The sequence below is a fragment of the Buteo buteo genome, chromosome 13 (genome assembly GCF_964188355.1).
Source record: "Buteo buteo chromosome 13, bButBut1.hap1.1, whole genome shotgun sequence".
Lineage (NCBI taxonomy): Eukaryota > Metazoa > Chordata > Aves > Accipitriformes > Accipitridae > Buteo > Buteo buteo.
Window position 1 is genome coordinate 15,135,812 of NC_134183.1, and position 17,436 is coordinate 15,153,247.

General features: G+C 49.2%; 1 protein-coding gene across 1 annotated transcript in view; it reads left to right on the forward strand.

Moving 5' to 3' along the window:
- NTN1 (netrin 1) overlaps positions 1-17,436 on the forward strand; it is a 105,028-nt gene that overhangs the window by 53,570 nt on the left and 34,022 nt on the right. The window contains exon 2 of the mRNA XM_075044862.1: positions 1,431-1,619. Coding sequence (XP_074900963.1) covers positions 1,431-1,619 — 189 coding nt within the window. The remainder of the gene's footprint in view (positions 1-1,430; positions 1,620-17,436) is intronic.

Sequence of the window (17,436 nt, forward strand, 5' to 3'; positions counted from 1 at the left end):
CAGTCTCCATCCCGCTGGTCGGACGTGTCCAGAGGATTTTGCTCTCCGCTTTGCTTTCACGTTGCGAGTTAGCTGGGGATTGTTCCTGATAAATAATCCGGAACTGCACTGTAATTTTCTGGGCTGAAATTTGATAATTAAGCAAATATAGCATGTCTTTGTCTTGGGCAAGCACCATAAGGTAAACAGGAAGGAATGAGGGATTAAGATGTCTCTGCTCTAAAGGAAGGTGACAAGCCCAGAGCCGTGACACCTTCGTGCCGAGCCGAGAGGCCCAGCTGTGGGTTGGCATTGCACAGATGCATTGTTCAGGGGTGAAGAGCAAATAAAAGCAAAGGGAAAAGAAAACAAGCTATAAAATTCTCAGCAAAGCACAGAGCCCCAGCAACTGCCTCTTGATGTTCCCATGACAGCTCTGGGGAGAGGCAGGCGAGGGGTCGAGCTTTGAAGTCCTTAAGTTGTCCTTTGCAAAGGCCCCCTGTTAAAATAGTCCCTGTGTTGACATTAGGCTGCATATGGTGGAGAAATTGGACATCTCCCGGCAGGTTCAGTCACAGCACATGCAATCAAAGCAGAGGGGGACTTTTTGGTATTTGACTAACTGGGCGCCAGGCTGGCCCTGTCCCAGCAGCGGGATGAGAGATGCGGAGGCAGAGGTGAGGTTTCACCGGCATGTTCAGGGCTGCAGATGCGGAACACAGACTTGTGCTACGGGTTCCAAGCATGGGAAAGAAAGCCAGGGAAGAAGGTAGCTAGGAAGGTCTTGATATTTGGAGCTCAAACACACACGTGTCAGGACTCGTGAGAGTGGGAATACTGGGAAGGTCGGGCAGGTGATGTTGGAAACCCCCTTTCCCCTGGGGGCAGACAGAGAGGGCTCCCAGGGTGTTGGGAAGCAGGCGGTTTCACAGCAGTTTGGGGGGGGGTTTGTACCGAGCAGTAGCACAATATGAAGCACCACAGTGTGAGAGCAGATGGGAAAGGAGACTTGCATGGGGCAAAGCAGTTGCGACAAAGCTAGGGAAGCAGCTGGGGGGTTGTACATTGCCGTTTCCTAACCACGGGTGAGCTGCCTGCCCTCGCAGACCTGCCTGCACCCAGCTTTTAATTCACATTAAGAGTGGGGAGACGCAAAAGGCCTATTTGTTGCAAGTCACAATGGTGAAACGGGGTCTTAGTGACCTCACCTTCCCCTCCAAAACGCTGGACTCGCCACATAGCACCGGTCAAGGAGGAACGTGGGTTAGCAGTTGGTTTCCCATAGCCAGAGGTGCCACCAGAGCATCCCAGCCTGTGACACCCCCGCTGCGGCAGGGCGCCCGGGGCAGCACCTCGAGGGTGCCCACCCCCATGCACGCAGGTTCCCCCCGGGTTGGCACCTCCGCGAGCGGGCACAGATGCTGACGGTCTCCTCTCTTTCCCTCTCGCAGCCTGCAACTGCAACCTCCACGCCCGGCGGTGCCGCTTCAACATGGAGCTCTACAAGCTGTCGGGGCGCAAGAGCGGCGGCGTCTGCCTCAACTGCCGGCACAACACTGCCGGGCGGCACTGCCACTACTGCAAGGAGGGCTTCTACCGCGACCTCAGCAAGCCCATCTCCCACCGCAAGGCCTGCAAAGGTACCGGGTCGGGGTGGGGTGGCCGGGACCGCACGGCTCCTTCTCCTCCGACGCCTTCCTGCTGCTCCTGCTTCCACAGTTCTTGATCTCGCCATACCCCTCCTGCTCCTCCCTCTCCCAAACCAAGCCCTTGAAATAACTTTTCTTGCCCCCACATTCCCTGCCATCACCTCTCCCTGGTCTCCCCAGCCTCCTGGTGAGGATGAGGCCAGCGAAATACAAAAAGTCCTCACTGCTGAGCATGACTTTAAATTATTTCAGGTTTTATCACTTATAAATCATGCTTCACCTGCTCCGATAGCCACAGCTAATTTGGTCGTCACACATGTAAGGGCAGAGTTGCACAAAACGGGGTTAGATGTAGCGTCTGTAAATCAGCCTCCTCCAAACGCCCGTCTCCTGCTCCCACCCTCAGCGCTGCCAGGGGCACAGGCAGCATTTAACCCACGCACAGAACATTTCACTCCTCGGGACGAGGTGAGAACAGTAAAATAGGAAACAATTTTATTTTGAGCTCAGCAAGCGGAGTTTTTTGAGGTTTCCTCTTCTGCGGTGGACGTGAAGGCAAGCGGGGCTTCAGCTGGGGTGGGAGCAGCAATAAGAGCAAATCCTGCAAATGAACTTTTTTAACTCTCAGCTCTCCGCTGGAAGAGATATAAATCCTGAACCTGAGACACAGCTAAAGGAATCAAGCAAACATTCAAAAGCCAGATTAGAAGATGCTGGGGTTTCCCGCAGAAAGTTTCAGCTCTTTTCTCTCTGAAGACTCATTTCAACAAGAAACGGAAAGCTTTTTGGCCCAAGCTGGGTATTTTTGGCTGGAAAGCTTTGGGTCTTCAGCATTTTCAATTTTTTTAATGAAAACGCTTCTTCATGTGTTGTTTTTTTTTTTTTTTTTCCACTGAAAACAGACACTCTTTGCCAAAGCAAAAAAAGAAATTGCTTCTTTAGACAGCCCTACTCCCCCTTTTTTTCACCTTGTAAAAACTATTTCAACGAGACATTTTCGATCCGCCCTGTGCTGAGGCTGCTAACAAGCTACAGCTTCAGCCAATGCACGGGCTGGTGGGATGTGAACCCAACCCGTGGCTCTGCGGGGGGGACAGGAGCTGCCGTTTTGGGGTCCGAGGAGCCAGAAGGCAGGGGTGCAGGGGGACCTAGTCACTTCCACACCAGCCTCAACACCCAGCACCCCAGCCGGACCCCTGCTCCAGCAGCGAGCTGCCTGCCGCGCGCGGCCGCGCCTTGCCCCCCGGTCCCGAGCGGATATGTGTCGTAATAAAGTTCATATTTCTGCTTTCACGGCCGGGTCGCAGCTGAAGTAACAGCGCATTAGGTTGAGGCAAACAAAGGGAAATTGTGAAGGCGTAGGCTCTCCTCGAGCGGGGCCAGGCAGCGATGCAGGCGGGCATCCACCACCCCCGGGCAGCGGCGTGCTTGCAGAGGGGTTTGCTGATGTCCAGAGCCTGATTCTCATTTACCTTCCTGCTCCTCAGAAAGGGTTTTGGGGTGCCGGGGTGGTGGGGTGATTTCTCACCCCTCCCCAAGCACAGTTATCTCCTTCCCAGAGCTCTGGTTTATCCTGGCTGCCTCCCCAGCATGGGGGCTCCTGGGGACATGGTGGGATTTGGGGGAGAGGAGAGCTCTTTCCCAGCCAGGGGGTCACTGTGCATCCATAGGGATTCCAGTCCTCTGGGATCAGCACAGGGAGCACGGAGCAGGGAGGGGATGCTCGGCCGGAGGGTAGGGCGGATGCCATCCCCTGTCCGTCCATCCCCAGCTTTTCCATCCTGGGAAAAGGCAGTCCCTGCCCTGCGTTGGCAGCAATGTCCATGCTTAAGCCTCTCTGTCTCATTGACTTTGGCATTTCCCAGGACCTTCCTCGCTCCTGCTTTTCCCAGCTCTCCTCCCTGGCCAGGCAGCCTGCTCCCCCTCTCCTGCCCATTTACCCTTGCTGTCCCCTGGCCCCTCACTCTTGCTAACCTCTCCGGGGCAGATAGCACAGTGGTCTTTTACCCAAAAAGCACAGCTGGGTGGTGGGTGGTACCTGCGGGTGGGAAACCTCAGAGCCATGCTGTGCCTCAGTTTCCCCAAGCGAGCACCCGGGAAGACGTGTACTGGCCTTCGTGAGGCACTCCACAATGTTTTAAGGCTGAATTTCCCAGTCACTGGGTCATTCGTTCTATTAAATGCTCTTTGCAATTGTCCTTTTCTCATCCCCCTGCCTTGTCAAACCGCTCCTGCTCTTGAAATTTGAGATCTCCAAATTTAAATACTTCTCCAACCCCCCACAGTTTGTAACAAAAATGTGGCTATTGGAGCTAACAGATACAAAGGTATGTAATAAATATGCTGGTGCATGAACAGCTCCCTGACTCGCAGGCTATTAGCACAATTTCACAGTGGTTGGAATGGTTTATTGTTGGCGTAATCCATCGTCCTATACAAAAGCAGGCGAAATGAAGTTTCCTACAGCAAAGGCATTCCTTTGAAAACTCATTTTCCTGAGCTCTGTTTATGACACAGAGGATATTTTATGTTCCCTCTGTTTTTCTTCCCTGATTCAGGGACTTTTCTGAAATAATTGTTGAAAACGGGCATTTTTAAAAAACAAACCCTACCATCTAACAACTTCAGCCATTTTCCCATTGATAACAATATTAATTTATCATCTCACCAAGCCATCTGCCGAGAGGCAAAGCTCTCCCAGAGTCTCATCTCGACTGAATGTGTTTAGAATTAAGGAATTAACCATCCTGTAGCATCTGCCATCTCACTCACAACTGCCTGACGTCTCATCCCACCCAGTATATTGTGTTTTCTCTATAAGACTTGATTCTTTCAACCATCGCATTGCTCCGTTCATGTCCTACATGTAACACATTTAAACAAATGCATATAATAGAGCACCAGTGCCTTGTGAGCAGATCAAGAGCTGCCAAGGAAGCATGCAGCACACTTAACCCCCCTGGCAAGAGTGCGTGAGCTCGGGCAAACTCACAGCAAATGTTCCATGAAAAAGCTGCTGAAGAGATTTTTGTATTAATTCAACTTCATTAATTCAGCCTAACAGACACATCCAGCTAAACTGCCTTTCCTCTCACTTGTGTTTCTCATCTCTCACTCCATCCTATGCACTAGGTTATGTGCCTCAATTCATAACGCATCTAACGCCAGAAATTTATAGAGGCATGAGTTACATTATTTGAAATGGTTGGGTTTGGTATTTATGCAAAAAATATCACATTGCAGAAATGTTTGAACAATGTCTACTTTTTTTTAACTTGGAGAAAAAGAAAATGCCACAAACTTTTGCACATGTTGCAGGGCATGGTGTGAGGCTCAGGCAGCAAAAGGTGAGCAGAAAGTGGAGCTGGGCAGTGCCCTCTTGCCCACGTGGAGGGCTGGTTGGTTTTCTAATAGCCAAACCTATAATAATTTTTAATTAAAAGAGTTTTTTTAATGATTTGAATTTGTCTTAGCAGCACAGGTGAAGGCATAAGGAGTTGGGCTTTAAGGATTACTTTTACCCTGATGGTTAAAAGTGATGCAGCCATGCCATGTTCCTCGCCTATGCATTCGCTTCCAGTTGTTTTCTTGCAAAAAACGATAGAAAGAAAAAAATTGTCAGTGATCAGAGATGCCCTGTCACAGAGCCACGCAACAGGCAGAGCATGGCATGAAGTCTGCAAACCACATGCAAAGGAATTGATGACAGATGGAGCAGGGATATTGCATGAAGTGGCAACGTTGGGTGCGCGCCAGAGCCTGCCAGGCTGGAGCTGGGAGCTGCAGGAGGACTGGGACTGCTGCGGGTGGGTGGTCAGGCAAAGCCGGGGACACCAGTTACTCAAGCAAGGGCTCAGGCTCCCCTGGCGTTTTGAGGTCAGACCGCACAACTGATCTCTGCGTGGCCCCGGACGGGGACTCTCAGGCTGGAGCAGTCCAGTGGTAGTGCCGGTCCTCTGCCGTGGGGGATGGATGGGCTCATCCCAGCGGGTGCCGGAGTGGGATGCCCTTTGCTCTGGCAGATACATCAAAACCCTGGTCCTGTGCACACCCGTTAGGTGTGGGGGCTGTCCCGAGAAACAACGAAGCCCCAGATATAAGAAATTTCACATGATCATCTTTTAAAACTCAGAACAAAGGCGAATTGTTCCTCTTTTCTCACCAATATTTGTGAGAGCATGAAGAGCTCCCAAAATGCTGAAGCCCTGCTTCCCATTCCTTCTGCTTTCCCTCTGCTGCAAATGATGTTGCAAGTGAAATTCCACATCTGGGTCCTGCAAACCTCCGTCTGCTCCACTCTGTCATGGGCCGCTGTAAATCAGGGCCCTGGTGTTAGTTCTTTTGATTAAATTCACTCCTGATATTTGCCAGATTATTGGCACTAATGTAATTCTATTGGAACAGAGACTCTGCAGGATTTTATAGCCTGGCTGTAAAACAGCTCTGCACTTCAGGGAAAGGATTTACACACTTTTTGATGAAAAGATGACAAATGATACGCATTATGAATGCACTTGTGCTGAGGCTGCCAGTGTAAACCCCTTGTGGAGGGGCAGGATTTGGCACCTGGAGAGGTCACATTTGTTAGGACTCAATGTTTTGGTAAAAAATGGGATTGCCTGCCTCCCCCGCGCTGTTGCAGCCCCACGCCTGTGCTGAGCCTGGCAGACTTTTCCATCTGCGTTGGAGGATTATTTAATGGCTTGTTAAAAAAAAAAAAAAAAAAAAAAAAGGCACTCCCAGCCTACCTGCCCATCCTGGTTTGTACCTGCAAAGGCTCAAGACTTTGATGTTTGATTTTTGGAGACAGTTTCGGTTCAAGCAGAGTGAGGATGCTTGCCATCCCCATGGGCTCAGCCTCTGGTCCTTGATTTCACGGATGCTGATGCAGGTTTTCTTCCCACCCAGCTGCAGGCATTTAGGAGGGGGACACTAATGCAGCGGAACCCTTTTGGCTCCTTGTGCTGCCTGGAGAGGAAGGCAGAGCCCCTGGTGACAGGGACAGTGGGACGAGTCCCCCCCTCCCCCCGTCTCTCTCCACTGACTATAGAGGGAGCTGCGTGACCAGCTTAGAGCAGAGAGCTCATTTCCACAAGGCTGAAGCCAGGGGAGATAGATGTAACCTCTTCTTGCTGCATGGAGCCCCACTGAGAAGTTGGGGTGCAGGAGGCGGTCGGGGTAAAACCCACCTTAGATGGCAGAGTCTGAGGATGGGCTCGCTGCCACCAGTGTCCTGGTGTCCCACCGTTGGTGTCCCACGGGCCATGTCCCAGTATAGGACAGGAAGATCAGCCTGTCCATGGTGCACCTCTGCAGGTTTCAGTTGTGGTCAACATCCTTTCAGCCTTGGAGATGTCCCCTGCCACCACAGTCCCCAGTCCACAGCTAGGTGGGGGCTAGGCAAGCTCACAGCTAACACATCCCAAAGACACGGGGGTGGCCTGGCTGAAACCCCTCAACCAGGGCTCTCTAGGGCAGCAGGGCCACCAGTGGTGGCTCCTGGCAGAGATCCTGTCCCCAACCTTTCCTTGTCTGCAGCGAGTACCAGCTCCCACAGGCTCCCTCCTGTCACTGCAGAGCATCAGTGCAGGAGATCTACCCGTGTGTCCACCCTAGGAGGAGGAGAAGTGCATCCTAAGATACATGCTCCTCTTCCCACAGCAATCTCATTTTGATGCCCATCTCTAGTCCAGCTCATTTGTGGTTTCACAAGGCAAAGTCCAAGGCAACACTTTCTATGAATTCCCCCCAGGGAGATGTTCTTAATTATCAAACTTCCTTCCCTTCCTTTTCTCCTTTTCTTCCTCTTTGAAGACCAGCTGGAGCTACCGTTTAGATGAAAGATGATCCAACTCGTAGAGCTGGCAGGGCTTGGATCAAGTTCTTGTATCAAGGCTTGGTCACCTCTGAGAAATCACATCACTGGAGAAAGTCCAAACTTTCAAGGCATTGATCTGCCAAGCACAGACTTTATTTTCTCCATAGGGCATGCTCTTCCACTGCTGCGAGAACAATTTTCTAGCTGTATTTCTATACTGCATTTGTTAGTGGCTATGCCTTAGTCACCCCTTTCCCCAAGGCCCCATAATTCTTTATATCGATATTATTCCAAGTGCTGAGCACTGATTTACGGTTTCTACATCTAAAACTTGTCATCAGCAACCCCCAGGCACACACAAACCAGTCGGAGAAAGTTTATAGAAATGCAGCTTTAAGCCGTTCCATGCACAGGGGTCGCTGCGTGGAAGTGTCCTGGGGCAGTGCAGGAGGCTTGAGAGCCACTGCCACCAAGTGCCACCACCTCCATGGCACGTCCAGGATCCAGGGTAGAGCTGCACCATTCACCCGCTTGAGCTGGAAGGGTTCCAAAGCAAAGAAGGGACATGATTATTACAGAAACTCTTAAACTGTTTTGAGTTTGTAGTGTGAAAACATGGAAAAGGAGTGATTTTTTTTTTTTTTTTTTTAATGAAGATTTGAGCTCAACACAAGACATCTACCTGGCCATGCCAGCTTTTAAACATCCACAATTTTAATGACATATGAGCAGCTACGTCAAATTAAGCAGCCACTTCTGTGCGAGCCAGAGCGGGAAAAGTTTGCTGCGTCGCAACAGTGGAATATTCCTGTGGCAAACCCAGCAACTGAGACACTTTCTAATTGTTTCAAGCCAGATGGGGCTCCATGTGCCAACCTTCATCCTGCTCTGCCTTTCACGCGTGCGTTCCAGTTCCAAGGACTTTCTAATTAAGTCTGATCTATGTGAGCCATCAACAAGGAACAACCCAAATGTCAGAGCCATGCACAGCCCTTTCCCCCAGCCCAGGGCAGCTCCAGCACCTCCACACAGTGCATGGGGATGATGCCACGCACTGGGGCACACATTTAGGGACCACAGATATCACGTTCCAGTTTCATGTTTGTAGCCACTGGTGATCTGAAGCAGTCATACTTTTTGCTCCTCTATGTATCTGCCCCTGGAAGTGCTCCAGTATTGGGGTTGGTTCTCCATTTTGGTGCAAATTAACTGGAACAAGGGTAAAATCCTGCTGTATGGTCTTCCCAGAAACTCATCGCAGACTTTCTCCTCTCTCTAGCTTATGATCAGGGCCATCTCCCACAATATAGCAGCATTTAAACAGATATATGCTTTCATATATTTTAGGCAGTCTGGGATTGAAACCCGGATGCTCAGAGAGAGCACAGAGCACTGGTAGGACATCCCGCCCCAGGGGCTGGGGGAGCATGAAGGGGCATCACCATGGGCAAGGAGGTTCTGCCATCCACATCCCAGATGAAGTGCACTTGCTGGGGGTCTCTGGTCTGCTACAGTCTCCAGAAGTTAGCTTAGAAGGTCATTAACCAATCCCCCCCCCCCCCAAAAAAAAAAAAAAAAAAAAGAGGGAAAAAAGAAGAAAGAGAGAGAGGTTTGTCTGTGCCTGGTGATAAGATCACAGCAAAATCACCTCCATGCCAAAAATGTCCTTAAGCTGCAGCTGTCTTCAAGCTCTGGGGAAGTCAATAATTTTACATATTGCTCCCACCCAGGCGCGTTTTGCTGCCCCTGCACACCCAGACTCTTGGGGCCGCTGGGCTGGGCAGATGCTGTGCACCCCAGTCCCATGGCAGTGCTGAGGGTGGGGGGCTGCTTCTTAGCCTGGGCCCCCCACTCTCCTCCAAAAAACCACATCAGCACTCCCAGAGCCCTTTTTGGCAAAGCTCCCCTCTCTTCTAGGACTGTCTTTTGGACTTTGCTGAATCGGTAGAGACTAACTTGCATTTAAAGGCAAATTTGAAGCAGACCCAGTTTAGGGAAGGGGAGGTGAGGAAGGGGCTTTTGACATATCTTCAAATGGGCTGGGGAGACATCTGGACATAAACAAGACAGCACCTCACCAGGCAGAGGCCTGACCTGCAGTACAAACCCTGTATCGTGGCTCTGATGTGTCCGCTTGGCATCCTCAGGCCAGCCAGGAGCACCCACTCCCGCGGGAGATGCACCCAGGGCCCTGGGGGTGCCCCAAGTGTCATGCTCCCCCCAGACACTCTCCCACAAAAGCACCCACCAGTTGCTTCTTCCACCCAAATGAGTAGAACCAGGACCCAAAGCATCACCTCCCAGAAGGACAACACCAGGTGAGCCGGTTTAGAGATGTGTCTCCACTGCAACAGGACACCTTCATCACTTTTAGCACAGGAGGGAGGAGCAGCCCCATGAATGGATGAGCTGAAAAAGCATGCAGAAAGGGTAAAAGCCATGACAGAAACTGCCAGCACTGTGTGGGGCTCGCAGAGGTCAGGGTGAGATGCTCTGTTGACTCCAGGGAGCCAAAGACATGGGATGGAGGAGGGTCAGCCAAAGACCCTCTGAAGAACATTGAGCTCTACATTGCAGCGTGGAAATCTGCCCCCCCAGTGCCGTCAGAGGGGAGATCTAGCTCACAGCTGAGTCCCAAATCCATGGATGATCCAGCATATTAGGAAAATTTAGACAGTGTTGATTCCCTGAGAGGAGCTCTGCATTTCTGAAAAATCATGTCCTTGCAATGGTTAAATTTGGGACTGACCACCTTCAAAACTGTGGTTTGGGTTTGGTTTTTCAGCAGAAACACATCCATAAGCAATCCTGAAGGGCAGGTTTGGACTGTGGTTTTTCAGAAGTGGCAGGCTGCAACAGAATAGAGGGGAATTTGCACCCTATTAAAAAAAAAAACCAACAGACTAAACCCCAGTTCTCCATCACAAGTCTCAGACTAAGAACAAAAGTTACTAAATTCATTTGCATAGTTAGACCTTTGCATATCTCCAAGACAGAGGAAAGAAAAGGAATAATTTGCCTTCCCCATAAATATTTTCAAACTGTTGAGATAATTTCCTGCTTCAGATCAGTTCTCAAGAGTGAAAAGTCCTCCAGGCTCTCAGGTCCTGAACATTAAAACAAAGGTCTGTCCTGCTCATCCACATGCCCTGTTCTGATTTTAAGCATATTAAAATGAAAAGGCTTTTTTCTGATAGAAAAAGAGATATTTTTCAGTTAAACATACACTTCTCAGAGCATCACAAATCAGTGACCTGGATTTGTGCCCCAGGAGCTCTCATTGCAATTTTTCACATGCACTTGGGGTGTTAGGGGGGGTCTCCCCACTGTGGATGCTTTAGTGTCTGATAAGGGCTGTGCACACCAAAGGGATCCCCCTCTGCTGAACTTTTTCTAGAGTTTCTCTCTCATCTACCCAACTGCCTCATTTAATGAGGTTTGTGGCAACCTCATCATCTCTGAGACTTTTACTCCACTGCCAGATTTGATTGAAACATTATTAGTGGGAGAATACACTTGTAGGAACCTCATTTCCTCAGGAGCCAGGCTAAAAACACGTCAGGAGGAGAAAATGTTTGCCTTTTTTTTTTTCTCCTCAATAAAAGTATTTTCCAACCCACATTTTCTCATGCAATATCTCCCATGAGAGCAGATTGAGCCTTACTTTGCTTTAGAGCCGTGAGGACACCATGCCCAGGGACTGTGCCCAACTAAGCTGCTCTCTGCGTGGCCAGTGCAGCCCCCAGGGGTCTTTGACAAGACTTGACATTTTTCAATGGAAAAATAAAAGGGATGACATCCTCCATGACAAAAGCCAAGTCCTGCCAGCAAAGCAGGGAGAAGGAAGCCCCAGTGCTTCATCCCTGGGCATTTCAGCATCCCCACCACTCTCTCTGGCAGCTTCTCCGTCTCCGCTGCAATCACCCAAAAGGTGGAGCTCCAAGATGACAGGGGAATTTTTAACAATTTTCCAACAAGAGGATTTTCGAGCATTTTGGAAAGTGCTGCCATAATTGTCTTATTGTCTGTATCACTAATGCCTGCCCATAGTGCGCCTGCCCAAAAAGTGGATTTATTACCGTGGTTCAAAGCCCCCTCCGGATTAGCGGCGACTCTTGCTCAGTGGAGGCATTGTGGGCCCCGTCTGTTACTTGTTATGGAGAAGACAAAGACAAGGTCTAATCTGTGAAATTTGGCCCAAACCACAGGGCGCCAAAGCCCTTGGCTTCCCCGAGTGCCAGTTCAGGAGGAAGAAATGGGAGAGCCCTGAGAAGCGGCGCAGGAGGAGGGACACTGTGAAACGCCAAGAGATTATTTGGCTTTGCCTGATAAAAGGGGGAATTCATTTTCTGCTGGCAAGAAACCTTTAAATCTCCAAGAGAATGTGCTGAGGGACATTGTGCATGAACATGATCCTTTGGAGAACTAAATCCAGTTCACAATATCGCAGACAAGCTGACGATCTCATTGCAAAGCAGTTAACAGTTAATATTTAAAGCCATTATTAGTATTCAGAGTTAACACAGAGACATTTCAACCTCTGCTTCTGGTTAGCAAACTAGCTGGGGCCAGACTGGGTGGGTACACACTAAATACCACAGTTTCTTTTCCTCGTGACATAAATCTGTGGGATTTGCAGAACGTGCCACCCATGGTGGAGATGCTCTGCCATTAAATATGGTCTTAGCCATCCCTGCAGGATCCCGTCCCCAGAGCCAGCATAAACCTTTCCGCATCACTCAGGTGCACAGATTTCAGATTCTAACTCTCCTCACCCACAGACAAATAACCAGGGTAGGTCTCCAAAGGAAGGAGCGCTGCTTGTTTTGATTTGTTCCCCCAAAGGCAGGAGCCAAAGCAAATCTGCTAAAAAAAGCCTGCTCAGGTCAGGTCTTTGGGACAGCTTCAAAGCTGGGGTCACCTTTGAGATGGATTACAGCTACAGGGGGACAACTGAACCCACCCCAGGAGTTTCTCACACCTTGCATTCCCCAGGGCAGATGTGTTCATTGGAACCAGGATTTAAAGTACCTGAGTTACTAAAGACAGAGGAACAGGAAAAAAATAACTGTAATAATAATATCTGAACCATACCTCTAAATACTAAAACATAAGACTAAGTGAAATATGTTTACTGCATCAGGATGACGCGGGCTGCGTTATTGAAGCAACAGGCAAATTTAAGTTGAGTTGTTTTGACATTTTGCTGTTTAAAATATTGTCAGAATCAAAGCATTCACACAAGAAGCTTGATTTTGGTGCATTTTCTTCCAGCAGAAAGCTTCTGTAGCCACATTTTTTACTCCAGTTGGAGTCTTTGGAGGAAAGAAAGCAAGCAAGCAAAGGGAGGCAATTTTGGCCATGAATCTGGAAAAGCATTTAAAAGCATGGTTAAATATAAATGTGTACCTAAGGCATATTGGCTATGTGGGACTTAAATTCTTACTTAAAACTGAGTGTGATTTCCTGAAGAAGGTTCTTTCTCAATACTGGAACCTTCATCAATGACTATTGCAAATTAAGGTGCTTTTTCCAGTTTAATGAATTGCTGTTTTACTGCTTAGCGCATGGTGTAACGTAAAGCAGTCACGCTTTGGGCTTTTAAATCTGGAAGCCCTACGATGTATGTTATCATTGCAGATACAGTGTGACAAGAGGAAATCTGGACACCCTGTGAAATCAAGCCTTTTTCTGTTGTTCAGTCAAATGGATTTTTCATCATTCTGAAAACCTCCCAAGGAAACAGCTTGCCCGAAAACAGGAAGATGATAATTCTCAAAAAATGCGGGTCCTTTCAGGTACCTTCTCAAAAAAGGTCACACTTGAAAAGAGCTAAGCCTGGAGATTTATCCCTCTGTTTACCTTTGAACACAAGTGTGTGGGTAGATTAACAGCTGGGAATACCTCCGATCAAAATTCAGGGGTGGAAAAATATTTGCATTTTTGTTATGCTATTTGTCAACCGTTGGTGGGCCAGACACATCCCAGCAAGTTCAGCCACTTTTCCAGGGCACTTTGCATCCTTTCATGCATGGTCCTAAGATTTGCTTTCAGGTATTTTTTAGTCCCAAACCAATCAAATCTCAGCTGAAGCACAGAAATGCATCCTTGCCTATGCTCAAGCTGACGATGGTCTGCCTCAGCAGATTTGTGCATATAATAGTGGCTTGTCTTGGAAGCTTCAGACAGAGATATAAAACTCTATGACAGACAGTTTTGCAATAGCATGCCCCCGGGGGAAATCTCTTCCTAACTGCAGGCAGTTAGTAGCTGGCTTGGAGTGCTTATATCCGTATATATATTAATCCCAGCTAATGTAACTACAGATGTTCTCATTCATAGGCCTATCTAATCCTGTTGGGCCTTTGCCATGGTGTCTCGTAGCATGAGTTCTACGAGTTAATTACGTGCAGTGCAAAGAAGCATTTCCTTTTATCATTGAAAAAGGTTGCCTTTTAAATGCATTGAATGTCCCTTTGTTCCTGTATTTTAAGGACCAGTGAAGAGGAGCACCTGTCTGACCTTCTCGGCGCTGTGCATTACTTGGCATCCCTCCATCGTCTCTTGGCAAGGCATTTCTAATCTTTTCCATCACCCTCAGATGGGTGCCTCTCCGTGCCTTTCACTCCAGTTTCCCAGCTGAGGACATACTCTTGATTTCTATAGTGTCATGATATTATATTCAGCATTACTCTCTACCCCTTTCATAATACAACCTACTATCTTGTTGCTCTTCTGAGCTCCGTTGCAATCAGCCAGATGTTTCATTGACTCCTAGATCTTTTCCTGGAGTGGTTGCAGTTAATTGGGACCCTTCAGCGTGTATGAGCCATCCTGTTCTCTCCTTCCAATTATGCCTCCTTCTGCGTGCTGGTTTTTGTCTGCTATCCCCTCACCCACTCGGCCAGTTTGGGTCGGTCTTGCAGAAGACCTACATGGTCTCCTCACGTCTGGACTAGCCAAGCTGAAGGTGGTCACCTAGAAATGCTGTTAGCTCCTTGCTTTCCAGGTCATGGTTATTATATAAGAAAAATCAGCTTTTGTGGGCAGAGGCAGCCCCATTGCTACCCTCATTCCCCATTAAAACCTCACCATGTATTCCTGCTCCTTGTTTTCTCCTCCACAGCCAGGTTTTTAAGCAGAAAATAACTTCATTTTTCATTAGTAATTCCAGGTTATCTCTGCCACAGACACTTATCAAAGATTTTTCTTAAAGACTTTCTGAAAGAACTAAATCATGACAGTTATTTCCCTTCCTCCTGATGCTGTGTGAACTAACAGACTAAAGACATACTGTTTTCTTGCACCAACATCATTCCCGTTTACTCCTCTCACATCACGCTCGCTGTGCCATTGCATCCTCCTTTATGGGGTGATCCTTTTAAGCAAGGCAGGAGGATACAGAGGATAAATCAGGTGTTATACCCCTTATTATCTCAAAGGATGTCCCAGGCCCCCTCCTTTCCTGATCAGTGAGGTTTTCTCAGCTCTGGTGCCTCATGGTCTCTGCTCTGCTCAGTGCAGGGGACTGCTGATATTCTGCATCACGGTAGGGGATGGACAAACGCTTGCACCCAGGGAAGTCCAGGCATGAAAATGTGTTTTGTGAATCAGAAAGGCAGTGAGGATGCCAAAGGGGTGTTTGCACCAATCACACCCCCTTTGCGACTCCAGTGCAATCTTCCCTCAATTTGGGGTTACAACCCAAAGGAATTTGAACTGTACTGGAAAAATCAGCATTAACCACCAGCAGCCCAGCTACTTCATGGCTGGGGAAGGAGAAGAGCCTGTAATTGCTGGCTGCAAGTGTTTGCACTGGCCAGGGAACTGCAAATTGCCTTTAATTGCTCCTAATTGCTGGCACTGGTTCAGTTCCTCTGGGACAGGGACTGCAAATGTACATCTGCAGACACTGCTTAGACCACCTCCTGCCTCCCTGCGCCAGGAGGGTTGACTTGCTGCTGATTCGGAGAGTTTTCTGGAAGATAGAAAAGTCAAAATGGGGTCCGGCATTCAAGGAGCAGGAGTGCTGCTGCCCAAGGCAGTCGTCCCAGACACGCGAGGTCCTGTGCTGCAACAAAGAGGTGGGGACCAGTGGCAGAAAGCACATCCTTACACCCAGAGGGAATTTACCCCACAGCGTGTCAGAGGGAGCTATCAGCCAGAGATTTCTCCTGGTGAGGTCCTGGACCGAGGGCTGGTGATTCCAGCTCCTCCGCCACTTGTCTGCTCTGTAACCTTGGGCACATCCTGCGTGTCCCTTGGGACACAGCTAACACCCGTGCTGCAGAGCCCTCACAGGAGCCCGGCTTTGGGAGAGAGTAGACAACTTCAGACAGATATGGCTGTAAAAATAACCACGGCAGCTTTGGACAAGTTGTGCTGCGGCATTACCTCATGAGGGAAAGAAGCAGCGGCATCGCTATTTATTTATGTGGTGTCCAAAAGAGCGCTCTGTGCTCTGCAGCCCTTCTTCCAAGAGCCTGATTCTGTAAATCTTACTCATCACGAAGGCTTTTTTTCCCTCTTTTTTTCCTCTTTTTTTTTTCCCCTCTCTCTTCCAAGCGGTCCCATTGAAATCAGTGCAATCCGTTCACATGGGGGAGGATTACTCACAGGATGGGGGTTTGCAGGCAATGCCTGAAACCAGCACTTGCAGCCCCAGAGGGGACGCCTGAAACATGAGGCATGTTCCTCTCCATCCTCCTGCCCTTTGCCTCTTCTTGTGTAACCCTTCCCTGATTTGCTTATTTTTGTATTAACTCCTGCCTCTCTGCTCTTCTTTAACTCTTTTCTCTCCTGTTCCTTCTTTAGGCTCTTGCTTAATGTATTTTTATTTCCTCTCCCCCAGCAATATTGAAGCCATCCCTTGGGGCTGCAGCATGCAGGTTTTCCCACCTAGACGTCACCCTGCTTTCTGTGCTCATCACCAGCCACATTGATTTAATGCTAAAACTTTTCCAATCAAAACTGGGTTTCATAGAAAAGCAAGTTTTCCACTACGGGCAGGCAGCTGGTTCCCAGAGGCAGCTCAAGGGAAGGGGGGAGAGTAGGACATTTAATCAAAAACCCCAAATCAGAAGTGTTAGGGAAGGAGGAGAAAAGAAGCAAAAGCTTTTTTGTTTGGGTTTTTTTCCCTCCCATGTGAAAAATCATCAGGTTTTGGCAAGGCTCAGTCTCTTCCTGTCCAGCACTGGTGGAGCCGAGGGATGGCGGCAGTTTGCTCGTGCTCTGGGGTGGGCTGCATGGGGACGGGATGCCCCATGCAGGGACAAGGGGACATCCCAGGGCAGGGGGCTCCAGGCACCACGCAAACCCTGCTGGGAGGGGACTAGCCTGGGAGCTGCTGTCCCGTAAAGGTCAAACTGGGGGCTGTTGGTGCAGGGAGCAGGAGCAGGATGGTGCTGGGGCGGGTTGGAGGGAAGCTCCAGCCGAGCACCAAAACTTGGACACCCAAAACAAATGAATGCGCGATGTGATCTGCCGTCCCCAAACAAGGCAGATTTAGTGTGTCCCAGAGCCAGGGAGCTGCAAGACAAACCAAGAAGCCTTGTAGGGTCCAGCACAAACCCTCATGGGAGTGATATGCTCAGTTTGAGGGATTTGGGGGTGTTTGAAAGCCAAGCCCAGCTGCTGGAGCCCATGGAGACACTCACACTGGTCCTGACCCACAGAGCAGATCCCTCCAGGTTTTGGGCAGCAGGGCAGGTTTTCCCCCAAACCCTCTTTTTGGCAGGCAGCTCCCCTGAGGGGCTGAAGGAGAGCAGCATCAGTGCTCCCCAGGGAGGGTTTTGGCTGGCTCCTTCCCGAGGATGCTGCACAAGAAAAGGAAAGCTTTCCTGCCTTTCCCTGCCACCACTCAGCAGGGGCAGACCACAGTCTGGCACAGCGCTTGCAGCTCTTAGAAATCAGGGCTGTTAACAAATGTGCGAGGCCATAATCCTTTTGAGGCAGTGATGATAACAAGCCTTGATGCTTTTTTTTTTTTTT